Source organism: Nesoenas mayeri (assembly GCF_963082525.1).
Source record: "Nesoenas mayeri genome assembly, chromosome: 13".
Lineage (NCBI taxonomy): Eukaryota > Metazoa > Chordata > Aves > Columbiformes > Columbidae > Nesoenas > Nesoenas mayeri.
This window is the reverse complement of record NC_137550.1, coordinates 12,148,509-12,175,760: the sequence shown is the minus strand read 5'-3', so window position 1 is coordinate 12,175,760 and position 27,252 is coordinate 12,148,509. Positions and strand designations below refer to the sequence as shown.

The 27,252-nt window shown below is 39.7% G+C and overlaps 1 protein-coding gene across 1 annotated transcript in view; it reads right to left on the bottom strand.

Moving 5' to 3' along the window:
- Positions 1–14,645: 14,645 nt before the first annotated feature.
- Positions 14,646–27,252, bottom strand: part of ABCB7 (ATP binding cassette subfamily B member 7) — a 37,180-nt gene continuing 24,573 nt past the window's right edge. The window contains exons 9-16 of the mRNA XM_080352502.1: positions 26,252–26,426; positions 24,664–24,821; positions 23,987–24,150; positions 23,689–23,818; positions 23,027–23,198; positions 20,048–20,151; positions 18,424–18,531; positions 14,646–15,698 (exon numbers count right to left, since the gene is read on the bottom strand). Coding sequence (XP_080208628.1) covers positions 15,480–15,698; positions 18,424–18,531; positions 20,048–20,151; positions 23,027–23,198; positions 23,689–23,818; positions 23,987–24,150; positions 24,664–24,821; positions 26,252–26,426 — 1,230 coding nt within the window. The 3' untranslated portion in view covers positions 14,646–15,479. The remainder of the gene's footprint in view (positions 15,699–18,423; positions 18,532–20,047; positions 20,152–23,026; positions 23,199–23,688; positions 23,819–23,986; positions 24,151–24,663; positions 24,822–26,251; positions 26,427–27,252) is intronic.

Below are 27,252 nucleotides of genomic sequence, written 5' to 3'. Positions count from 1 at the left end.
ACTTAAGGCTGTTGGTGAACTTTCTGGGCAAGGCAAATTTCCAGTGTGCCTGACAGAGCTACAGAAGGAAAGAAGGTGAGGAGGGTCCCAGGTTAATTTTCCAGTCTTCTGCGTTCCTTGATACGCTACTTGTTCTACTGATCAACTCTCTCCACCCAAAACAAACAAAAAACCCAACAACCCTCCCTTGCAACTCCCTCACAATGCAAAAACCCCTTATTCAAGTCAGGAAGTTCCCATCGGTTACAGCCTCTCAGGCTCCCATGGCCCAATACAACATTAAAACTGTGCTAATAGGCTCCGATCCCCCAAATTAGTCCATATATATTTCTCCATTTATCCCCACCTTTCTCCTAACATTTCAAATTGTAAATCCTTATTTAAATTGTGCATTTGTCTTACCATGTTTCCATGGCCAAACACCTCATTATTGGTGGCTTCTGAGCAGGAGGAAATAAAAGCTTACATTTGTGCTTTGGCCAAGATGAATGCTCTGCGGACAGAAGGCTCTGTGTTCTCTCATTTCCTTGGCAGGACTAACAAGCTTGGCCACTTTAGGGGAGGCTACTGTATTAATGGTGAGGGGGGGAAGAAAAAAAAGAGAGAAAAACAAAACCAACCAGCAACAACAAAAAAGGCTCCAGAATGCTCTGGTGGGATTTGCAGCGAGCCAGGGGACAGGTTAGAACAAAACCTGGAGAAGGCAAAAGGATCAGGATATGTTAAAGTAGAAAGCTGAGAAGTAGGAAAGAGGGACCGATATGCTGAACGACAGCTCCTGAGACATGGAACTACTACATTTATACAGTCCTAAAATTACATTCAGCCCTTTGGAGGCAATGGCAAGGCCGACGTGGCCCCTGGTGAACGTGAGTTGGACACCCCTGGGATGGATGATGACGACTCCCTCTGTTGAAGGCTCCTCCCTTTCCGCCCAGCATTTTGGGGCGTGCAGTGAGCCCCCTGCACCCTGGGCACACCTCACCTACTGCTCAGGTCTTGGTCCAGCACACGCCTGGAAAAAAAACGAGACCTGTTGTGGATGGATTAGAGATTTGATCTGCTCATAGGAGGTACGTGCCGTGACCCAGACGAGGTGGGACACCCCTGCTATGTGCACTAATGACCCGCACAGACACAGCAGAAGCTTCTGGATGTCCTGTAGTCCAATTCTAGCTGCTGCTTTGGCCAAGCTGGCTGCCACCTACAACTCCTGAATGAAGATGGCAGGGTCAAAAGAGCTGGTGAGGATTCTTTGTTAACAGCTGTAAACTCAAATTTTCTTTAGCACTGCCATCTTTCATATTATGCTGTTGTCTCTGTTTGGGCCAGGTTACATGAAAACGGAACAAAGTCCTGTTTATTGCTGAGACAGTTGTTATTTGTAGTGTTCTAAGAAATTATTTCAGTTCTTTAAGAAACATTAAGCTTCTTGTGCCTGGAGGCACCTTGTGATTTATGCTCTTGCTTCCAAGTATAGAATCATAGAATCATTTTGGTTAGAAACGACCTTTAAGATCATCAAGCCCAACCCTTAATGTGGCCCTGCCAAAGCCACACTAAACCATGTCCCTAAGAACCTCATCTCCTTGTCTTTTAAACCCCTCCAGGGCTGGTGACTCCAGCACTGCCCTGGGCAGCCTGTTCCAATGGCAAGTCTTCAAAAATAAATCCAACCTCTGAGAAATAGATATAGGTAAATTCATCTTCCCAGCAAAAGCATTCTCTAAAATGAATGTTCATGAACATGCTTGCTTTCTTTGAACCTAAACATCCTTAAACTGTTTTCCTGGAGCACTGAAAGCTTGACACGTCCTGTGAGGTACCTTGCAATTCACATCAGCCTACAGAATCACTGAGGTTTAGCTCTCACCTCATTTAAGCCCCATCTAATTATGCAACTTAACCACAGCGAGAACAGTTTTGCTGAATATGCAACGGTCTTGATGTGGAGAGACCGAGGGAAAAAGCTATTTTGTTTAGCTCAAGTGTTTCTATGGGCCTTGACCAACATGGAAAAGACAGAGCCCTCTCCGGTATATCTGAAGCCAAACACCTTTTCCTCTGTGTCTTGGATGTGCCACAGCTACCTGAACACAAAGGTATAAATCTTGGAGATTTTCTTACCCATTGTCCTTCAGGGCTGTAGTTCATTAAGTACAAGAAATGCAGTTTCGTTAACATGTGTTAACCAATGACTTTCCTGTTCCCACTGCTGTCTCCAATCGAAGACTCATCTACGGAAAACAAGGGCAGAAGGAACAACAGGCTTTGGCAGCTTTACGATTATACGCCCAAAGCTTTATAACCTCTGTCTTATATTTTTACGTTAAAGTATCACAAGATATTACCATATTTTTCATTATTATTTGTGGCACTAAATACTGCAGCACACAGTGCCAGATGGCTAATATTCAGAATAAAAATAATGCAAGGCCAATCTTAGAAAGACTCAATGAGAATGTAACAGCATGTATTCATCCTACTTTCCCAATGTACATAGTTAAAATATTAGCAGACTTAAAGTCTGATTTTCCAATTTAGAAGAACAGCATATTATAGAATTATATGCATGAATATATGCATAAAGATGTATGTATAAAAAAAATTCTTTCCATTTTATTTGCATGTTTCAAGGGTCTTAACATAATACACGGGCACATCGTCTTTCAGTCTTTAGAAGGTTATTTTCACCAGTAAAGAAAAATCAAATAGTTTCAAAATGCATTAGGAACATAAGCAAAAACCTTTTTCCAGAAACTGTTATTGGTACAAAATACTTTTTTTTAATTTATAAACAGCTTGAGTCCTAAACTTAACCAGATGGAAACGTGCCTACAAAGAGCTGGATCTCATTCAGAAGAGACTGACAGCCAACAGATGAGCCAATTTAGACCATGCTATGCCAAAAATGGTCAATCATGTTATCTTATGTGTGACTCTACTCTGGCAGATGCCAACTCCATCCAAACAATTTCAAGCATCTTTTTGGAAGACAGGATTATTTTACACACACTTAAAAAAATCAAAATAATGCTTGATTTTTCTGGAAACATTCCACTTAATTTCAGCATTTTCACAAGGGACTTTTATTAATTTAAGGATAAATCTTGTATTTTTTTATAGCCTCCTAACAAAATAAATGTTTTCCAGTCCAATAAAGACTGATTAAAAAAATACTTAATTGCGGTTTAGTGATAGTCCCCTATTTATTGAAATATTAATAAAAGGAAAGCTCTACACCTGTGCGAGCCAATTTAGCTTTTTTCTTAAGGCAAAACGATTACTTTCAAAAAACCACAATGAAACACGACAGTAAGTACAGATTAAATGTACCTCCTGCCCTTCATCATCTTCTCCAAAATTAAGATGAAAGTTAAAATTAAAGGACAGGTTTGTGGTGATTATAACCAAGGCTTTAAAATTCATAATCTCACTGTGATTTTTTTGACCTTCCAGAAGACACATTGACAGATATGCTGTTAATTTGGCTCAGACTGCCCCATGACCAGACCTCCCACTCCATCTCCACTGTAACCTATACATTCCCACCCAGGGAATATAGCTCTGGTAATGCTTATTTATTTTTCCCTTCTCGCCCCTATTTTGAGTAAGAATTGTCAAAAATGAGGAAAACATTTCTTCAGTTCTTAGTCCATCCTAATAGCACAGGCCTATTCAGTTCGTTCCCCAATGCACCACATCACCTGGATTTGAGCCCCGTATCTGCTGGCAGCTTGGTCTCTGTTTAAACTCAGTCTGAATTTAAGCTTCACACGAAAGCCCTGGGAGGTCTCAGGTGAGGAGATTTCTCTGTCTGTTAGGCTGAAAGCTGCAGAAACCCGAGTAAACACTTTGATCATCATCTTTCACAGGACACCTTGAAAGGCTACATTTAAAAAGCTGAACCTCTTCAGATCCATTGTTTCCAGGGAGAACAATGCAAGCTTTGCTTCCAAAGCCGAGGGCAGCAGTTCTGCTGTCACCTGTAGTTTGGGTGTCTTCTTGACAACCGCACACAAAGTTGCAATTTCATTTTCCATTTGTATGGAAGTTAATTGCCGCACAGGGCACAAGGGAGCCAGGCAATTATCGACAGGACGCATGGCAAGGTCTCCATTTCCAACCTTTTTATAGCGGCTCTTGTGATGACAGTCCCAAGATTCTGAGATCCACAGACACGAAGCTAGACTGAAATCTAGATTTGGAAAGTTTTACAGATCTTCTTTATAGGATAAATCTATATTTTCAGTTGTGTGATCATTTTCTTATATTGTTCCTGCTTCTCCTGAAAAAAAAAACTGGTGTCAAGACATGTATGACTGGAGAGCCTGACTGCAGATGTTGATGTTGGCTTGAGGCAGCTCTCACAGAAAGGTTTGGTCACGTCGAAACAATTCAGATATGCACTTCCTGGTCATACAATGTGGTTTTCGGCTGACGAAAACACCAGGGTTTAGGTAACCACACCCTGCTCACATCACACTTCTCCCTAACTAGTTTGTAGATTATATTATTGTACCTTGGCAACATATCAGGCTCCACTCTAGAACCACTCTAAGAAGTTTCAGCTTATCCTTACAGAGCCGTAGGATTTTTGACACTTTCATAAACAGATCACCCCATCAAATGGTACAATATGCTGCAGACTGGTCCCCAAAGATCACTGCCCAGTGTGCACTGGGGAGTAGCTTCCAGGTGACTCACTGGTAGGACCAGAGATGCTCTGTCCCAGTCTGCCCCAAGGCTGGGGAGAAGGTGTGGAGCCCTTGGGAAGACCCACAGACTGCTGGAGAAGCTTTTGCAAAGAGTGGAAAGTCAAATTTTATCACCTAGGCAATTTAAGGTTTGTAAATAATTAGTTTGTTTCTTCTGTTTATGGATAGCTACTCAATGGGTGAAGAAACGGCGATCAGCCCCAGCCAGACCGATTGCAGCTGTTCTGCAGTTCTAGGTAAACATCTGGCTGAACAGCAAGAGGTGGCTTAGTGCCAAGAGCTTCCACCCCTGTCATACGATCTATGATTCAAATACTGTGTTGGCAACAGTTGGGTGATTCGGCAAGTACATTTTTTTTCCCCATTATCATGTTCTTTTTCACGCCTATTTTGAAGAGTGGCACTGGCAGAATTTAGTCGGCTACAGAATTTAGTCGCACTACCTGATAAACCGATGTTTTCTTCATGTTCTGTACAGGCATTCCAAGCAGGTTCAGTGACAAGGGCTTCAGGACAGTGTATGTATAAAACAAATAGATGCTGCCTACAAAATATATCACAGAGGAAACTAATCTAGCAAGGAACTTTTTCCTGTAGACAGACAGAGCTCTGAGCTCTTCTGCTTGATTGGTCACACTTACACATCTGGCACATTCAAGGCCTTCTACACTTAGATGACACAGGTGCATCTGTGAGTTTACATCTCTTCCAACACTGCCCATTTCGTTTTAAATTGTCACTGGGTTGCTTTGAACCATAAAGCCATTAGTCTGTGTTCACTCCCCAAGTAAACAGCACTGGGCATGTCAAAGCACTCAACAGCAAGGACTTCATGAGGCTCCTCTCACCTACTCTTCTATTCTTGCAAAGTTCAGAGGCTAACTATTTTCGCTTCATTATCCCCTGCAGTCAGAGGGAAATAATCTGTTGAGTAACTTCTTTTTAATCTGGCTCAAGCGTTAAGAATGTGTCATAGTCAGTTATACAGAAATTCACCAAATGACAACATGGGTCCTTGAAAAGGACTTTTGGCTCCCACTTTGGAACACAACCACTCCATTTCCATGAAATACCACCCGCGTCTCGCTAGTCAATAGGAATAAAAACAAGTGTGTTTAACAGATGTCGCAAACAGTTTCCAGATTGTCACAGCTTTCCAGCATTTTCTAGTTGGTTGTTATTACAAGATTCCTGTAAGTCCCCGGCAAGCGACGCAGCCTCTTACTCTGCTCGTCGTGTTCCGACTGATGACGTGAGCTGTCAGACTGTAAACTCTAAGTTGTCAAATAGCTGTAATTTGCAGATTTAGTAAAAGAGCTTAAAATTCCTCTGAGCAAAGTACTTAAGAGATGCATTCAGTGGAATTTAAGGCCTGTGAAAGTCTGAATGGTTTTTTAGTTAGGACAAGATCTCCCTAGGACAGCTCAAACGTCACAAAAGCAGCTTTGGTCGCCGCTAGACATAAGCTTATATTCCCACTCAACGAATTTCCACAGAGACTTTAATATCTGTGTGTAAAACCAGCCATTTGGAGAATTTGCTTTTCTAGACACTTATTAGAATCACCTGCACATTTATTTGCTAGAACTTGACTGCTTTCCGGTAGACTAAATAACAGCTACAAAGTTTCGGGCCTTAAATTAAAAACAAAAAACTAACAAACAAAAAAACTTCAAAAAATAATCAATAGAAAATACTTTTTGCCAGCTTCTGGAGCTAATCATACACTGAAAAGCAGTTGTTTTGTATCTCCCTTTTGTTTTCACAGGTGTTATTTGCATTTGACTTGCTGTCAATTACTCCTATGCTATTTAGATCAGGTAATCGTTCCAATATTGCAGCCACCTTCAGTTGTTTCCTGGTCCTCATTTTAGTAACGGTGGTCTCTGTGTTTGTATTTAGCACATATATATGTGCAGTGTACAGGGCTTGTTGGTGTGGCATGATGGCTTCATCCATATCAATTAGGAGCTGAGAGTGTTATTCACTTGTGAATCACATGCACGTCTCCTACGAGAAGATGTGAAGTGTTTGGGTGCACACTGCACACAAGGCATGCGTTACAGGCTGCTAAGCAGATAAATATTAACAAATAAATACTTCCCAGGTTGTGGCTGAGAGCTGTTGCATTGGGGAAGTATCGAGCTAAGCCTGACAGAATTACGGTAACTAATGTACAAATCTATGACATAAAATGCTCAAAGGCTTAGAAATCTTTAAGCAACTTACAGCCACCTTTTGGTACAAAATGGCTTTTGACTTAAGAATCTAGTACGTGAAGGAAATTCCAACCAGCAGTTTTGCTGGGAGGTCACAAACAGCAAATGTTTTAATAAGAACCCATCCTCATGTTCCAGTAGTTCGTAGAGGAAACTCTTGTTTAGCAACAGCCGAATCTTGTCCACACTGAGATTCAGGAGGTAAACTCTTCACCCTGGAGTTCTGCATTTGGTGAAGGAAGGTTTCTGTGGTCAGCTGGAGATTTCTAACATCAAATCTTCCAGGGGACTGATAAGAAAGCATGAGGCTAATGGGGACTGGATTCCATTGCCTTCACGTATGACAGCAACACAGCACCCCAACACGCGAGGGGAAAAAGCCCAGCCCTAAGACAGCAGCTGTTCATTTTTCCTCTACTTTATACACAGGAAATATTTTAGGGAGAATTACAGGAGGATTACAGCTCAGATATGGGAAGGGAGGAGGAAGAAGAGGCAACGGAGCAAAGTAAGGTAATGGTTAAGAAGTGATCAGCTTGCAGGCAAAGCTGCAAGGAAAACTCCTGCAAGCAAGGGCTGTTACGGGAGATCAGCACACGAGCTTTGCAGTTACTGGATTGAGTTTAGAAAATCTTCCTTCCCCACTAACCCAAATTCACCTCTCCGAATTTCTCCTCCTCTGACATTTATATTTAAAGATATTGTTAAAAAAAAGTCACTGCATTGTACAACTTAAGGTCATCGATTTATTTTTACCCTAGAAACTCAGGAAACACTGCTTGCTCAAGCAAATGACATTTTCAGTTACGTCCATTATATGAATAGTCACTCTATGGCCTACAAACATCACACACCACTAAACATTAATGGATTCCCTCCACACCCTCAAAGATAAACTCCAGTTATTCCATGATACAATTTTTCAGGTTACTTATCTTTTAAAACTCTAGTCTCAGCTTTCAACAACTCTATAATGTGTCCATGCATGTTATATGTGCATAGAAGTCTGGATTCAACCATTAAAAAGTCTAAAGTCTGACAAAAATCCCTCTCTCTTGCTAATGCTACGGGTATTTGTGACATCTACCATGCAACCTGCGGGAGATCCAGCCAAACACATCAGACATCCATATACTCCATATATCAGCTCCCTGCACTAGTGGTAGTATATTACTCCTTGGCATTTTTGTTGTTTTGCTTAACTTGCTAACGTTTAATAAGCTGTTCCTTAGAGCTTCTAGAAACTATAAGACTGTCATAAGACTTGACCTGCTGCTTGTTTTTTCGGTGAGGTCTTGCAATCCCAGATCCAAACACACAAACCCCCATTCCCAGCACAATCCTTGTACAGGCTTTGAAATGAACCGACGTGAAGCCTGTGCAAGGCACAATTAACAACTCCAGCTTCCAATACTTTTGCCTTGTGCTCTTTCCTCTCCCTTGTATCCTGCCAAATGTCCTCGATGGCGTGAATTACATAGTAAGTAACAGTATCAACAAGCCATGCCACTCGTTACCTTTTCCAAATTCTGCAAATGCTGTTTTTCCCAAAAATCTGTCCCTGGTTTTACTAGTAAATAAGCTCAGTCTTCTATATGTGTTCTTCAAAAGCCAGGAAGTTTTTCAAGCCACTGAAGAAATGAAGATTCGTACACCCCCAGATGAAAGTGCATGAACCCATATTTCTATTTTTTCCAAAGCTGCATAGCCCATTTTATAATTAATGCATCAACAGTACTTGAAACGTTCATTCAAAATTACAGACTGACCTTCACATTCCATTTTCTCTAACTAGCGTAAAATGGAAACTTTTCATCTCTTCATTCTCCATTTTTCTCAATATTTCTTGGTGTATGCACAAGGTCGGTAAAATCTTCAGATGATGCTTGCAGAGCACTTCACAATGTATTCAAAGGACACACCACGAGCTCATGTATCACGTTGCAGCCTGTTTCTTCCTCTCCACAATGGAGGGGAAAAACTTCTCTTCCCTCTCTCCTCTCCATGATAAGGTTCACAGCTTTATAAGACGCATTTTAAGTTAAGGTGACACAAACGCTTTACTTGACAATTTTATAAAGGGCTACAAAGCACTGAAAACTGGAAATGAAATGTGGGGAAGCAGAGATGTTACATTAGTCTTCCAAATTCAGAGATGCCCTAAGACACTAGTCAAAATGCATTTTTCCTTTTTATTTTCCAAATTAATAACCCCACTGCGCACCAATCAACACTTTTCAGCTGAGAGAGATCCTGCACTGAAACACTAAAGCATAGAATTCATAGATTTATGAATTCATAGATTTAACCATGCGTATTTCAGCAGCCCGACTTCCACAAGTGCCCAGTGACTCCTAAGAAAGTTAATCATCATTTACTCTCATGGGACTCACTTTAATTTGGAAGCTACCCTTAGCTAGAACGCGGCTTGCTGCCGTAACGAGGAATATTCATGTAAAGAGGATCTTAACAGGGCTGGCCAAATGTCCACCTACATGAGTGCCCTGTGATCAATACTGTACACCTGGTTTTCAGGCTCTTCTCTTCAGCATCCCCAGGACCATACACGGCAATATTTCCCTTGTATACATCCAACAAGCAGCAATGCTCCCAGCATTTGGTCAGGGCTTTAGCCAGGCCTGGATAGAAAAACATTTCTTACTTTAAGGCTGTGGAAGCGTCTTGGTGGGCAAGAAGAGGGAGCTGGGGGCTGGAACCACCTGCAGACCTTCCTCTGGAGAACTCAGCTCTCAAGGGTCCTGCTGGCTTTCCAGGCTGCATAAAGGGCAGGTCTGTTCCCTGAGTTTAGTCACGACATCTGCAGAAAACTGATCAAAAGTCACATAAACAGGAATTTAAAAGAGATTTTTCAGGGATTAGCCATTTAAGGATTTTCTTAAAAAGAATTCAAATTTATATCCTAAGGTCAAGAAGTAGCTGAATTCTAGAATATCCACACTACAGGATGCTTGGATATCTACAATTTAATTCCCTCACCATCTCAGCAATGACACTGCCATTTCATTAATAAGACGACTATCACAGTAACGCCACATCGTTTTACAACACTTTTTAAGAAATAGAATTATTGTAGGAAAATAATGGTGTCTTCCAAAAACCATGACCAACTCTTCAGCATGCACTCAATCAAGCACCCAGCTGCCATCAAACCTCCCATCCTGTGCACAGGTCGAAACTAAATTTCCAGCAGATGTCAAGACTAAAGGTCAGGAAGACTGTTTAGATGTTCAACTCACCAAAATAAACATAATTGGAGATTTTTCACTGGGAAATAGCAGATAATCGATAGAATACTAGATTGTCACTTCTGCAACCATTGTTAGAACACAGATGGGATGTTAAATGAGCGTGGTAACCTCAAAATTATTCCTAATTTATGTGAAGATTATAAAATGCTGGATTTGTAATTATTGGTTTCCTTGATGCATATATGCAACTCAAATTAGCACTAATAGAAGTTATATGTATACATGAAGACAAAACCCAACATACTCCCACTATAGCTCTTCTCAAATATTAATGCCTTTTATTTTGTCAGTACCATTACAAGACTGAAAGATTCACCCGTTTTGCCCACGGTGTGAGTGCACTTGGAGACCTATCAAAATTACGCGTAAATAAATAAAGTAATTTCCTGTTTTTTCGTTTGATAATAAGAAATTAGTTACACCTGCACAGAACAAGAAATCCAGTCAGTAACTAGACACAGTGTCACGTTGAGGGCTCAAGCAAATTCTTAAAACGCATCTACTTCTATGGTTCAAAAGTTAACATTTACATTTATAAAAATTCAGTATTTTAAAGTAAGAAATAATCAAGCTTTTAACAAGAATTTGCAGTTTCATCAGCATGATGCATGATGTGTTTGCAGCTCCATACACTGAAACAAAGGGGATATAAAAGCTGTGTGGGACCAAATTCAGATGCACTGTATGAACTTACCTTTCCGATGGAGCATCTGGAATTTGGTTGCCTTGTGCTAACACACCCCCCCCAGAATTTGTTACCATCTTCACCATCATCATCGAGCACCGCAAACAATCGTTTTACTGAAAAAGCTGATTCAAACTTCCCTTTGAGTGAAAGAGCCATAGTCCCATAGTTATAAAAATCACTGCTATTCACATTCCATCCCAGTGACTTGACTGTTTCCTCTGGAAATCGCTGCAAAGCTGGAAGAGCCATTTTGACAGGATACCCATTTCTATTCACAAAGATAAATCCTTTATTTAGTAATAGTTATCTACACACAGACGAACAATGGGAATCAGGGGAAGAAGCCTTCCAGCAGAATGTTTACACCACTATCTTGTTATTGTTCCTCTTGAACACCCATCACCTCACTGTACAGTGTATATTTTACATTTCCATTCTGAAAACTTGAATATAATTTAAAGTCTCAGTGTTAAGAGATGTAGGTAACTACTAATCCATGTAACTGCTGCGAGTAAACCTGCGGATCATCTGCCAGTAGCAAGTTACTAATTTCCGTTTGTAAAAAGCAAAACAACCTTCCCACCGACCACTAATGAAGTTTTCGAACTTGTAGGTTAGAACAGCTAAAATTTTGTGTGTTGTGTCTTCAAATCCTGTGCCTGATAAGTTTTTTACACTGGAATTAAATTCTGTAAGTTCATAGTTAAGAGATGACTAAGCACTGTAAGACGCAGCCCATCTTTAATGTCCATTTCTCACAAGCATATTTCCTTTAAAAACAGAGAATGAAAGGGGAAAAAAAAATAAATACCTTTTTCCACTCTAAAACTGCAGATAAAGATTTTGTAATGGTAGATAACTTGAATTTTGAAACAACACCAGCTAAGAGGCCAGACTATGAAAAACTCCTGTTCAGAAAAGTGATGGTCCAGATTGCGGAAGAGTAGAACTACTGAGATTCACAGAGACTTAAAGCGTTCCAAAAGAAATCCGTTTTCTGTAAGAAACTGTAGGGCTTTTTAAAGAGATGCCATATATATTGTCTCAAGAGTCAGCACACGACAAAGTCTCTCCAAAGCCATGGCTCTCCCATTCAGCGTTTCAAACATCTGCCTCAAATGGTGACACTTTGGAGTCATAGTATATAAATAAAAAAGAAAATAATAAAAAAGAAACAAGAGAGCACTGGTTTTAATTTCTAGCAGACAAGAGAATCACCAAGCATTGCTACTGCTTCTCTGCGATACCTGCTCACGTGCAAAACCCAATGTTTGGTGTGTCCTTCTGGGATCTGTTTGCTCGAGCTGCACGAGGCTGGGGCAGGAGGATCCTGCTCCTCATAGCCCTTCAGCTCCGCGGTCACTTGTTCTGCTTTGATAGCAAGTTCTTCCCATTGAACTTGGGATAGCAATGGGGGGAGATAAACCTTTTTTGCTCTCATTAGTATGGAAGCCTTTTTTTAAAATTTTCTCCATTTCATGTGTGTACCTGCTAAATTTCCAATAGTAAAGTAAATTTTTGTAACCTGTAAGAAGTATGGAGAGCATTCCTTCCAATAAAGCCACGGACAAGTCCAGAACGTTTATCCAGCAACTCCATGACACAGAAGTTTTCAGTCACCTCCACTGCAGTTCTTTAGAACAAATATTCTACTGTACGACTGGCCTCTTTTAGGAAATGCCTGTCAAAAGAGTTACCTCCCGTCATTCAATTGGCTTAAAATTGGATGACGCTGCAGCACGATAATTGGCATTTAAAATGATGGCCTTATAGCTATATCAAACCCTTCCTAGATTAAAACAACCATTGATCATTTCTGGTATTTCCCATCTGAAAATAGACTCACAGAGTACTTGCAAATCCATCCCCAGTGATAAAACCCATCAGCTTTGTATAACCACTTGTTCTGACAACTTCCTTTCACAAACACAATAAAACTGGCATTAGAACGGTTTCTGGTTTTAGACATTTAAAAGACAATATGTGTGCTCTGTAGACAATTTCCAGCATGTCTAAGCTCTGCAATATGGAAAACTGTTCATGGAGAAAAACCACTTTTCTTCCAACTTTCAGACCAGTGTTTTTAACACTTGCACCAAAGAAAAGAAAATCTTCAGGACTGAAATGTTGCTCTTTACAGCCTTTGCACACTACCTGCTGCATGCAAGAGTAGAGAAATTATTTGACTCCAAAATCTAGCTTGGGTGGGGTGGGGAGGGATGACACATTGTTTGGGTTTTTCATTAGCGACGACACTGGAAATGGAGATGCCTCACAAAAAGACTTTTTAGTTAACCTTTGCTAACTGTTTCTGGCAGTTCAAATATAACTGTACCTCTATAGTCAACCTCACTGCTGTCAGAGACTAAAAATGGAGACAATTAGTGAAAATAAAAGGAAGACTGTAAGCTAGAAGAATTCTGAACTGCCGCTACATTAACAAGGCTTCACTTTGCTGCTGCACTCCAAGGATGAAAATGAAAGTCCTTGCATTTGATACACTTTTAAACTTATTTTTAACTGGAGATGGATGCCAGGTTGGGTTTTTTGATCTATCATTTTAGTAGAAAATGAGTAACTAGCAGAAAAGATAGCAAGTTACTGCTCCTTATGCGCAGTTGCAGGGAAGGGCCTAACACAAAAAAGAACTCTTGGCAACTAAATCTCCGGAAGAACCAAACTCAGTGCTTTGCTAGTGCCCACCCTGAGAAATCTTGCATCTGATTTACGAATGTAATTATATCAGTGTAATTATACCGGTATAATTCCCCAGGAAAAAAATGTTATTTTTCAACATCCAAAAGAATTTTTTTTCTTTTAAAATTCAACACGAAGAACGATGCCAGAATAACTAGTGAGAAATAGATGCAGTCAATCTCCCTGAAGAGATAAGGCCTGAAATACAATCCTGCTGCGGTGGGTTGGCCCTGGCTGGTCACCAGGTGCCCACCAAAGCTGCTCCATCACTCCCCACCTCAGCTGGATGGGGAGAAAATACAAGATGCTCACGGGCTGAGATAAGGACAGGGAAATCTCTCAGCACTTATCATCATGGGCAAAACAGACTTGACTTGGGGAAATTAATTTATTGCCAGTCAAATCAGAGTAGGGTAATAAGAAATAAAAGCAAATTTTAAACCACCTTTCTCTCCACCCCTCCCTTCTCCCCAGGCTCAACTTCACTCCCAATTTCTTCATCACCTCCCCCTGAGCAGTGCAGGGGTTGGGGAATGGAGATGTGGTTGGTTCATCACGTTGTCTCTGCTGCTCCTTCCTCCTCACACTTTCCCCCTGCTCCAATATGGGTCCTCCATGGGGTCACAAGTCTCCTGCCCTCCTTCTGCACTGACCGTGGTGTCTGCAGAGTTGTTCCTCTCACATATTCTCACTCCTCTCTCAGTAGTTGCTGTTGTGCAGGTTTTTCCCCCCTTCTTAACTATGTTACCCCAGAGGCATTGCCACTGTTGCTGAGGGGCTCAGCCTTGGCCAGCAGTGGGGCCACCTTGGAACCAAGTGCCATTGGCTCTGTTGGACTTGGGGGAAGCTTCTGGCAGCTTCTCAGAAGCCACCTCTGCACCACCCCGTGCTACCAGAGCCTGGCCACACAAACCCAATGCACCTACAGTGTGCTGCAAATCACAAACACCGAGGTTTCTTGACACTGAAGAAGTTTTGACTACTGAAATGAGGTTATTACAGCCACGCTTTCAACGTTATCCAGGTCATTTTCTCATACACTAATGACATAATAGAAATTTATGGAAGTCTTTATTGAATCTTAATTGCTCCCTAAGACCAGGACTGAAATAGAAAAAGTGTCGGCGTTCTGCTTTGGCTGCTACAGCGGATGCTGACGATACAGAATCCTGAACTCAAGTTTTTTTTTCATTTATATGAAACTTCCGATTCTTTATATTGACATACAAAATGTATGTTTTCTGTAAAGTCACACAATATTTGTTCAACTACAAGACTTCTGACAGCTCTTAAAAATACTGATAGTTTTCTTTTCGAATAATACCAATACATTTCCTGATACTCCAGTATGAAAGGTGTTTTTCAAGGGCAAGATGGCTAATTCTAATGTTTTGTTGAGGCTTTTCTTCTTCTTTACAAGGATGAACATTTTAAACCAGAACACCACTGCATAATTTAAATTGCATCTTCCTTGCAGATGAGTTCAAATTAGCCCAATTACAATTAAAACATGACATATTTATCAACCATTAATGATGAGAAATAATGTAAGCCAGGGACAAATCTGTCTACAATTTAATAATCCACCTCAAGCAACTACCAGGAGAATTTACCAGTGCCTAAAAATTGCCATAAATTACACTCTTAGTTGAGAAGTTTAAAGTTCCTGAAAAAGCTCAGCTCTTGCAGATGCCACTGAATATTAGAGATTTCTAAAGATGTAAAAATAGAACTCCTTTGGTTGAAATTAAGTCCCTCTGAGAAACTGTAAAACCCAAAAACTGCAAAACGCAGGAAGTTTTTGAACACTGACTTAGAAAGAAGGGCTGGGCTTGATTGTAATATTGTGCATCTTTAACCTGTTATAGAAGATCATCCAGGCTCATACTTAGCATGAACAGTTCCCACAGCCTTTCACACTATTGCTAATTTCTTCTTCAAGTTTCTTCCTTTCCTCCTCTTTGGACATTCGATTATTTCTCTCTTCCCAGTTTTGGTGGTTGTGACTATTTAGTACTTTGCTGCTCTGTGTATGCCACATTTCATAATAGAGATTGTTCGGATTTGCAAGGAGGTCTGCATGCCGGCCACGTTCCACCACTTTACCCTGTAAAAGAAGAGGAGTAAATTGGTAATCAATATGACCAGATCTTTAGGAGTATTTATTTAGGAATATAAATTCTGCCAAGATACAGGCCACAGTTTTGCACTATTGACTACAACAACTATTGAGAAGGAGCTCGACACGGCAATGAAAGACAGACAGTGTGGTGCACTGAATCATGCGTTACGCTGCAAGCCGAAAATGAGGAGCTTCTCAAACTTATATCAACAGGAATGCATATGCCTTTTGTCCATCTGGACAAAATTTCAAGTCCAGCAACATGGAAAGTTTTATAATCTAAACTGGAAGAACTATTTAAAGTCAATGTAGACCTCTGTATGAGGAGGCAAGGTGTTAAACCACTAGTGCAAAAGTCATACGAATGTTTGGTTTTAAATCTGTATTTGTCTTTGCTTGCTAACAAACACACACTAAGAAGCTAAAAGAAAAGGGCATACAGAGAGAGATTTGTACCAGAGACGCAAAACACATTTACAAATAAAATCCTAAAAACAATTAGTCTAAATTGTGCTTTTCAGATGGGTGCTCAGTATTGTGATTGATGCCACGAAAATCAAGTCAGCAGTTCAGTTCATCTGTGCTGTTCTCAAGAGCAAAGATGATTTACTGACCATTGTTGTGGAAATGGGAAGGAAGAGTTGGGAAGAACTCAAATCCTATGGACAGTGCGACAACACATCTCTTCAAAAAAAACAGACTCATCTTTTTACTTTTACACATTTACATCCACTGACTTCAAATTAAAATAATGTATTCGTTCTCCAGCTATCGCTTTTTTTGGGAAGAGACAGCATTATATGGACAACTACACGGATTTTATATTAGTTCTAAGTTCTGATCTACAATTAAATCTACCTCCTTGTGACAGCTGCTGATGAACATGCTGGGAAAAAAATTGGGTCTTGTCACTTCTATTACTAGTCATGCTGGTGGAATCTGAACAAAGACACACTTGACCGACATAACTGCAGAATTTATTTAAAAACTTCAAGTGGTTAATTTAGAGAGTTAATTGTAGTAGAGATGAGTCTTTGGAATTATGGCCTTTCTTTTCCTGACTCTTGAACAACCATCAGAAACGTAACTTCTCCGTTCAGCTTCACGGCATTAAGATCAACATCATGAATACAATGTTTGTTTACTCCCTCAAGGATGATTCTGATTTTACCTGGGCAAAGGTGCTGCAATTGTGCTGCCAGATTTCCACAGCTAAGCAAACCCAGCCACAGCCACCTCGTCTCGTCTCTCCTACGGAGCCCTGTTTATCTGGCTGTTAACGCAGCGCTCGTCAATCAAAATGGGATGACAAGAGGCAACTCTCTGCTGAGCACGAAGCAGCCGAGCACTAGAAGTGATGCACCACGCTGCCTCGCTCATTCACAATCTTTGTTACACTAACAACATTCAGGAAAGCGAGCACCCTAGCTGTTTTACAGCTTTAGGTTGTGCTTTTATTTTCAATTTAACAGTTACACTATAACACAAAACACACTCTTAGTAAGCTGTGAAAGCTTGCGTCGAAAACAAAAAGTCGCAGACTGCCTCATAACATGTTAAAAAACATTTGCAAGATGTTTTAACATGCACTTACATAAAGGATACACCTTAGGAAATGATTTTTCAGCAGAACTTGAAAATACAAGATCAAAACCAAACAAAAACTCCAGAGAGCAGGAGTGATTCATTTTGGGATTCCTATGGAGCTGTGATTTGTATAGCAAAGATAGTCATGAATGTCACTATTTCGTAAGATTTTGTTTTAATTCCCCATGAAATCATTTAATGTACTGTAGAAATAATTTATTTTCCTTTAGATATGCTTATTTTAGTCACTAAATGCACCTATAATCACAAGCATATAAATAGCAACTGAAAAAAACGAATGCAGAGATAAATTTAACATTTATGATCAGATTAGAGCACTGTATTTCCAGCATGATCAGTTAAAAGAGTAACTATTAAGTTCTAATAAGAACAGCTGTTTATTTTAAATCTACAGCCAGGTGTGGGTAATCGAGAAGAAAACGGATTTAGAACAGACTGAATATCAGGTAACAGATGAATAGAGATATTAGTAAATCAAATGTTGAAACTTCTTTTTTTCTTATAGGAGAAGCACACGGAAAGGGAACAATCACTTTTCTACAGGTACAATAGATGATTGTTCAGATTTATAACATAATGAATTGAACAATCCTACAACAATTTTATCTGCATGGAAAGAGAACATGCTGTTCTCTCTCTTTCTGCTCTAAGAAAAAACACAACTATGGATGTACGTGAAAAACAGACACTCAGTAATGAGAATGAAGCATAAATTGGGGGAACATAGTAGGAAACCTAACCTGACAGAAATATGTAATAAGTTAGATTAAAAACATGCAACATTAACCCAGTCCCAGAGCATCACATGAAATCTGTCATAATCCATATAAAGAACATGTAAATAAGTGAACTATGCAAATGAAGTAAAAATACAGCGTATAAGAGAGTGACACATGCAAGTTTTGGCAACCGATAAACTCTCAGTTGCAAAGAATATAGAAAAAGCAAAGCTTGGGCTAGAATTATCTGACACGGCTCACTTCAATTAAAAAAAAGAACTTTCCGTAGCTTGGTAGGAGCATAATATTTCAAAATTGATACACAGATTCCCTAAAACAACACTGACACGTGAAAATTACACACCACAGGGTGATCGCCTCACCTGATCCAGCACGAGGATTTCGTCTGCATCAACTACTGTTGACAACCTGTGCGCAATGAAAACCGATGTTTGGTGTTTCACCATGTCCCTCATGGCGCTGAGGATATTCTGCAAGATTAAAATAGAGACAAACTCTCACACACTCCTAGGTAGTATGAAGAGGAATCAAATGCTGTTTGGAAATATGCAAATGACTGTAAATGAGCTTTGAAAAACATCTCCAGTAGGGCTATAGCTTCCCAGTAAGAACCAGCTACGAGCATCTACAGAAGAAACAGAAGAATCCCAAGCGTTAAATATCTGTGGCTCTGATGAAGTCCTCAAACTGCAAAAAAAGCTTGTATTCACAGAAAAATGGAGATACCCCAAGGGACAATGGAAGAGAAGCGTCACTTGATTTCAGGAAAAAGTTCCTTGTGTAGCCATGCTACAAAATCAACATGAACTGCAGTGAAGGCACATGAAAATAGTAGATCATCATCACCATACTTTCCAATCAGTGACAGTTAAAGAAAGCATCCCTCTCTCTATCATGCCAATGTGGAACATAAAGCAGTCCTGGGAATTACCCATCTATCTGCTGCTTCTTTTGTGGGCAGACTTCCACCTTCCCAAACCGCATTCAAATGCAAGCAGCACTAATCGGGAAGTGAAGCATCCACTTTATCTTCCCGTAAAACTTCCTGTTTGCCTTTGACAGAAAACATTTCAATTACCAGACATACAGTCTTTAAAGTGCAGTTCTGCTGTGAAACCTTCAGCTTTGCTTATGATTCTTGCAAATAAATACAGCAAAAGAGTGAAGGAAACCAAGTAGTGTTCTGTAGAACTGTGTGTTATGAACATTTCTGTACTATATTTGAACGCTGTACTATACAGAGGTACAGTTTGTGCTCTGATTTCTTTGTATCTGGAAAATTAAAGTAATTTAGTGATTACAGGTCAATAAACTCACTCAATAATCTGCATAAGTGAACACAAACCTAGCTCTAGATGACACTAGTTTGTGAAATGACGGCTGGTGCTGAGAGTTCTGTGTTTAAGCAAAGATGTAGCGGTGAAGCCTGACGCAGTTACTGTGGCAGTGTCACGATGTCCATGTCACAACGCTCTGATGTTTCCCAGCCCTTCCTGAGGAGTGAATGCAAATTAATACCAACACTGCAGGCTACACCTACCCGGTTTGCATCTCAGAATGACGCTGCACCGCAAACAGGAGATTTTCTGTTCTGCATTACGTCACAACTCCTGATGAGACATTTTTAGTGAATGCTAGGTGTCATCTAAACACCTTTCAAAGTGGATTGGAAAGCTTCATTTGCAACAACTTCAAGAGATGAAAGCTCAACAGTGAATGGGACATCAAGAGTGTAAAACAGTGAAGGATATCAGCTCTGGATATATTTTATATGTCTCAAGGGAGACAGAGACTCAGTATCACTGCTCTGGCCTTCAGGAAAAGGCCTTAACCATCTCCTAATAATAATAATACCAGGAAGACACATGATAGCAATCTGGCAAAAAGAACAGAATATTTTCTGAGAAGAAAAGAACAAGGAAAAAGCATCAGAATCAGACACCATTACACCACTTAAGATTTATACTTTTTTAAATTCCAATTTACCTCTTCTGTGATTGAATCTAAAGATGATGTGGCTTCATCATAGAGAAAAATATGTGGCTCCTTTAACATTGCTCTAGCAATTGCAACTCTTTGCTTTTCTCCTCCTGAAGGCAGCGCAGGGGGTGGAGGACAGGAGAGGAAAAAAAAGATGAAGTTACAATTGACATATTCTAAATCCAACAGTAGACATGACTGTTTTGGGCAGTGGTTATTTCCCTCCCTTCTCCTTTTTTTTTTCTTTTAATATACATCATAGTTGTAAGTCCGTGCATGCTGTATAAGACATCACACAAGTGCCTGCTCCTTGGTAAATCCAAAACAATTCAAGATTGCTTATCGTTTTAGAAAACGACAGAACTATTTTGTACATGCTACAAGGAAAGACCAGGTAACTATCAGCAATACACAGTAACTCACTCCATACACCAAGGAGTATGAGCTCATTTACTTGGTCTAAGCTCTGCCCCATCTGCCAATTTGCACACAAAGATCTGTCTTCTCTCACAAATGAACAGTGCTCTGTCCATACCTAACAGCTTTAACCAGTACATTTAATTAAAGAACACAATTAATATGGTGCTGAAAACCACCTTTGTTATGCAATCTACTGCCTGTTGGTTTCTGATACGACCAAGTTTCAGACTATAGTTTCCTTTCTTCACAATCCTTGCTGCCAACATCTACCCAAGAAAAACCTTTACAGACAGTAAAACAGGTAAATTTGAGAGCTTAAAATCTGTTACACATTTGGTATGCAATGAAAACATTTCACATTTGTGCTCTTGTCCCCCCTTTGTTTTATTCACAGCTTCAAAACATTCCATTTATTATCATTTTATTCTTGTTAATGTTCCATTCCTATCAGGAGAGAACACGCTTTAATAAACCATTTAAAAGGCTGATAATAATGCTGCAGTTCAAATTTTAACTGTCTTTGGCAGAACTCTGTAGCAATTAGAACTGTAGAATTTACTTAGTCTATTTTAATATACTGTCTCTATCCTCTAAAGCATGTTCAAAAACTCACAGCTTGACAATATCCATGTTTGAAAGACATACTACAATAACAAAATCCAAGGTCTTTCATTACATTTGTAGCATATCGACTTGTTTCATGTTCTTCTCCATTCATATTCAGGACAGCAGCACAGCGACTGTTTTGTTCACAAAGCCAGGGGTTGGGGCTGTAACAGCTCTGTCTATCACACACATCTATTAGAAAACACTGAAATGGATTCTACTTGAAAAAAGCCAAAACAGCTTGTTTTTCATGATTTACTCTCTCTGAGTCAATCATTGAGATCAGTAAGAACTGCATTAAATGCTTATTTCACCATTCCAATTGATAAAGTTCTCGTTGGAATTAAGATTTCCTTATGCCTATTTTGATAGCACACAAGTAAGGACAAAAATCATCACACTAGGGGAGAGCAACTCATACTCAGGCTACTGCCCAGTCATCAGGGACTCTCCTTTGTACTAAGGTTCTTGCCAAATATATATAAAAAAATCAGTTTTGAAGTATCAAGCCAGCACTTCTGACATACAGTTTTCTAACATCAGTCCACAAGGAAGTAAACTGTTCATTTACTTGAAGAAAGGAACCCATAATGTATTAAATTTTTGCATACAGGGAGAATTTAATTTAGTCGTTATTTTTTAAACTAATTATTTGCTGCGATGAATAGATTTAACTGTTCACAGGGTCCCAAATTAAGATCATGGCCTTTATTGGCCCCACACGCCGCTGCCGCTGTTCACAGCTCGGTGATTCCTGTTAATGGCCATTGTGCCTTCCACTGAGACACCCACCACACCGGTGCTGCCCAAAACCTCCATTTTTCATCCAACATATAAAACGGCCGGATTTCAAAGAAGACACTTAAATTCACAGAGCTCTCACTCACCCAATTTCTCCCACAAAATATTTTTTTAAAAAGACAAAACAAGTCAGGACTTAGTGTTTTTCTTGGACTAGACGGAAACTCCAACGTGCCTGCACATGCTTCTCCAGATTTGGAATGGGACATCAAAACACTTATGGCTGAAAAGAACTTTACGATCACTAAGTCCAACCGCTAACCTGGCACTGCCAAGTCCACCACTAAACCATGTCCCTAAGAGCCTCATCTCTGCATCTTTCAAACCCTTCCAGGGATGGTGACTCCAGCACTGCCCTGGGCAGCCTGTTCCAATGCCTGACAACCCTCTTGGTGAAGACCTTTTTCAGCTGTAGAGAAGAACTAGCAAAGTGAATTCTGTGTACGAGTGGCCCCGAAAGGCTAGCATGCCTAGCAAAGCCCGGCTAATGCCATGATATGGTCTTTCTGGTCTAGAACAGTTACGCTATTGTGTAGAGTGCATACCCAAATATGGAGGAACCTTGAGAGCCTAAACTTGTGGGTTTTTTGTTTCACTACCAAGGTTGTATAAGTCCATAGATTGCAGATATGCAGACACCATTTTCATGTTGTTCCTTACACAATTCACAGGTAAGAAACACACAAGGCACAAAGGCCCCTTCATTACCAACAGGGTCCAAAATGACCATGCTGCAGCAACATATCCCATTGCCTTACTTACTATCAACAGTAAAACCAAAACACCACCTAACTTGCAGTTGTTAACGAGCTTAGATTTAAGAATTCTAATTTGGAAGGTCTATGGAGGTATATAAGCCTATGACATCCTACATGCAAAGCACACACATGAAGTTCCCGGTTCTATTCACACACATTCCTCTACCCAAACAGATTATGAGAAAGATCACTTTTACTTAGATGCATTACACACAACTCATTTAACACTATCCCCTGAAAATACATTCCTTTAAATATCTTGTAGACTACTTAATATTTAGCCTTACAATTATGTTATAATGTAAATAAGCTAAAAGCAAGTCTGACCGAGGAATAAACTGCATGTTGAAGTAGGTGGTAGCAAGAGCAACACAAAGAACGTATGCACTTAAGAACCTACCTGAGAGTTTGAGTCCTCGTTCACCAACCTGAGTGTTGTAACCATTTGGCATTCGAAGAATAGCATCGTGGATTCCTGCCAGTTTTGCTACTGCGTACACCTCTTCTGGTGTGGCATCGATATTGCCATAAAGCAGATTGTAGTAGATAGTATTGTGGAAGAGAACAGCATCCTACATTTATGGAAAAAATATTTTAAACAAGAAATCATGAACAGTAGTTTAAAAACTGTCCCTACTGCATGAAAAAAAAATCAATCCAGAATATCTCATATTTTTCTACAAAGCCTGAAGGTAGAAGTATTTGGGAAAATTTGTGTTCCCAAAAATGGGATTCATACATTTTGTGTCCTAAATATATGTACGTCATGCATACTTCTACTACTTTACTGAATTGTTATGGGTGGTAATCAACTCTAAAGCTAAATTACTTTAAGCTGGAGGCAGTTTCTCATGAAGAGGCTTAAACACGTTTCAGAAATTGGATCTATAGGATGATGCACATAAATACATAATATTTCCCAAAGGAAAAAAAATAAAAGCGGCATGGTGACTTTCACCAGAACTAGACATGCGTTAGGATTGGCCTTCACTGAACCAGTGTCAGAATACCCAGATTTACTACTACAGTGGACTAACTTGGGGAGAACGAAACATCATATACCTGAGGTACAACTCCTATTGCCTTTCTCAGACTTTCCAAACTGATATCTTGGATGTTCTGTCCAGCAATATAAATATTTCCTTTCTGAGGTTCATAGAAACGAAATAATAATCTTACAATTGTGCTTTTCCTGAAATTGAAAAGAATTGAAGCTAATGTTACATTTCTGGTTTGCTATTTACAGTCTCCCAACAGAACTGATGTCACAAACACAAACAATAAAAAGCAAAACACAAAAATAAATGCATTGAAGAAACAAAATTCTGCATCGATTGGCGTATTTAGTCCATTTACCCACCCTGACCCACTACCTCCTACAATGGCCACTTTCTTTCCTGCGGGAACTTCAAAAGACACTCCAGCAAGGACTTTCTGCCCCTCAAGGTATTCAAAATGCACATTATCGAAGGCGATGGAAGCAGTCTGCGGTGTGATCTGCAGGGGTGGAGCCAGCTCTTTGTCCTATTAAAGAAGAGTGCCATTTTATACGCTGCCCAGAAAGTATCTCAAGCAGTTCAACAAGCTCAGAAAAAGACAAATAGACACTCCAGCTTGGATACGTTGAAAGTAATTATAATCCAACACACAAGTTAAATTGTTTTGTTCCTCTTTTTCCCCAAAGAAAGTAAAATCTGCTGTAAACACTCTGCTTCACAACTTCTTTTGGAGTAACAAATTCTGCATCATTAATTACAAATAAAAATTCAAGCATAAGGCATGAATACTTAAAAGAAATTCAGTACAAACATAGCTTCCATGAAGCAACTTTTGCTGTCATTGAAAGCTTCTGCAAGAAAAAAGCAGCTGCTATTGCACTAACTGCACTTAAACAAGGCAGAACAAGATCCTTAGACAAAATCTCTTCCTTGAACAGAAATTAAACTTGGAAGGTAACAAACAGGGTGAAATGACGGCATTGCCAGAAACCAGCCCTATTAAATACAAGATACTTTAGGAAAATAAGCTACTACTTACTTTAATTCTGGTATCTACACTGAGAAGCGTAAACAAGGTATTCATATCTATAAGTGCTTGTCTTGTCTCTCTGTACACTGTTCCCAGGAAGTTTAGGGGAAGAGAAAGCTGGAACAACAATCCATTCACCATTACTAGATCTCCAACAGAAAGGCTGCCTTAAGACAAAACGGATGTGAGAGAATAAGGAGACTTGAAGGGTTGTCTTGTTAGGAAGCACCACAAGATTTTTTAAAAAATAAAGTCAATCAATTCTAGTTTCTTTTATCCCATTTCTAAAACAAGGTGTTTAAATAGTAAACAACAACGAATTCCCAGAAGATCAGATTTTACATAGGAAAGTGCCTGAAATGAATGGCAAGGTTTGTGTGGATTTCACTGAAGGAAAAAACCAACCATGACATAATAGCACTTGGAAAATAAGAGAAGCAGCATATCAGGAAATTCACAGAAAACATGAGGTTGTAAATTCCAGAGAGAAACATAAAGGGACCTAAATAAGTTAGAAGGGGAGGAACTGAGATCTGAAAGCAAGAATCAGATTGTACAATTACAGACAAATCCAAATGGTAGAATTTGTCGTGATCAAGAGAGAGGACTTTCATAGAATACACAACAGAGCTGCTAAAACACACAGTGAGAACCTCTGGGCAGCTTAATATCAAATATGTCGATCACGGAAAAACTCAGGATGACACACTAGCTAAACGTATGTGCCAGGTCAGTTCAGCTGAAACAGGTCAAGAAAAATGATTTAAATTAGTATTTCTGCCATCCGGCTTAAAGGTTATTCTGAATTTTCTTAAGGACAGCCAGAAACTGCACCTACTGACTTATTCATTCACACTGTAACTCTTCCCTGTCCTGGTATCTCTGAAAAAGAGCAAAACAGAGGCAAGAAAGACAGCGCAATAGAAAGGCCTACCCTTCAAACACATCTGGAGACTAACAGTGTTTAAAGCATCATTATTTTTACTCTAAAACCACCTTCCTTTAGCTGAGCCTCATCTACCATATTTGAAGCCTGTCCCATGTCTTCCTAGACAAGCAGGCTTTACTTTGTGTAGTAAACCAAATAAATATAGATGAAAAGCTCTAACATATGGAAACAATTATTTTAATAATGTGCCCTTATTAATGTAAGGAAAGTGAAGGACACTGGTAATAAAACTACTGGACACAAAGCACATGGGTATATACACACTGGGGAAAAGTTTAGAATCTTGCCAACATGGGGAGAGAGGAGAGCAAGAAGAAAGGACCTTTGTAGAAGGTCCACAGAAGCATTTGTATTTATATGTATCTTTCACAATTCTTCAACAGAACCTTCCAAAGTTACATTTTCTTAGGATCTTTCACTAGCTGCTAAACTTTTAAAATGTTTCTAATAAAATCATATTAGATACTGATAAATATATACATATAAAAAATTGAATTAATAATACTCCAAGAAGCAAAAATGCCCAAAACTCTAAAGCAAAAACTCTCAAAATGAACCATGACATCAACCGTAAGTTAACTAACACCTCTGTTATGAGTGAATTAAGGTAAAGGAGGGTCATTTTTAGCTTATAGAGAGATCAGTTACCTGCAACAATGCCCTGGCTAGCAAGCACCATGATGGCCGTTAAGCCAATGCTAAATATAGCGCTCTGTCCGAAGTTGAGGAGAGCCAACGTAGAGGTAGTCTTCAGGGAGGCGTTTTCATATGTCTTCAAGAATCCATCATACCGCTGGGCTTCGTATTTCTCATTATTGAAATACTGCGACATACACAGCAATAAGAAATGTCACATTCCCAAACATACCATGCTAGACATTTCACTAAAGTTCAGTGTAAACATACTACATGCACAGACAGACACACAACCCCTCTTCAGCACTCCTAATGACTACAAAGAAAAGATCATAAAAGATTAGTGTGTGAAAACAAAACCCAGGAGCAAACCGCAGCACATCCTGCACTGGGAAAGGAGACATTATGGAAATCCCTTCCACACTCAGTTCTACTAAAACTGGGTGCCTGTCTTGCAGAACTTCTACCCAATTAACATCAGCTGCCACTAGATACTAATGAGAATAAAAAGTTACTGTCCTCTGTGTACTAGAACATCCTTGTCAGTGTGATGATGGCAGATTCTCCAGAGCAGCACTTCTCACCCAATGTCTGCTCCTGGGTCCTGCTTCACAGCTCACTCCGCTGCTTATCTTTCCAGTTCTAGCTCTCCAGTTAAAAGAAGCATAAAATAGGCCTGAGCCTGGGCAATCTCCAAGCTGGCCACAGGATATTTTACCAGTAGCAATTGAAGAAATAAGAGACATGCTCTTTCATGGAAACATTGCACTGCAGTGCTACAAACTGCAACAGATTAAGAAAACACTACACATGGTCACTTGGGAATACAGTGTGTCACATTCAGAAGACAATTTTGCAAACAAGTGAAGACAAGCTCCTTCCAGGCTCTCAGTTTACATTTTGGAGAAACTGATGGTCAAGGCAATTCAGTCCTAAAAGAAACTTCTCACTCTTTGTCAGCAAATTTTTTTCCAAGCCCCACTAACAACTTTCAAGCTGCTCTGTCAATATCA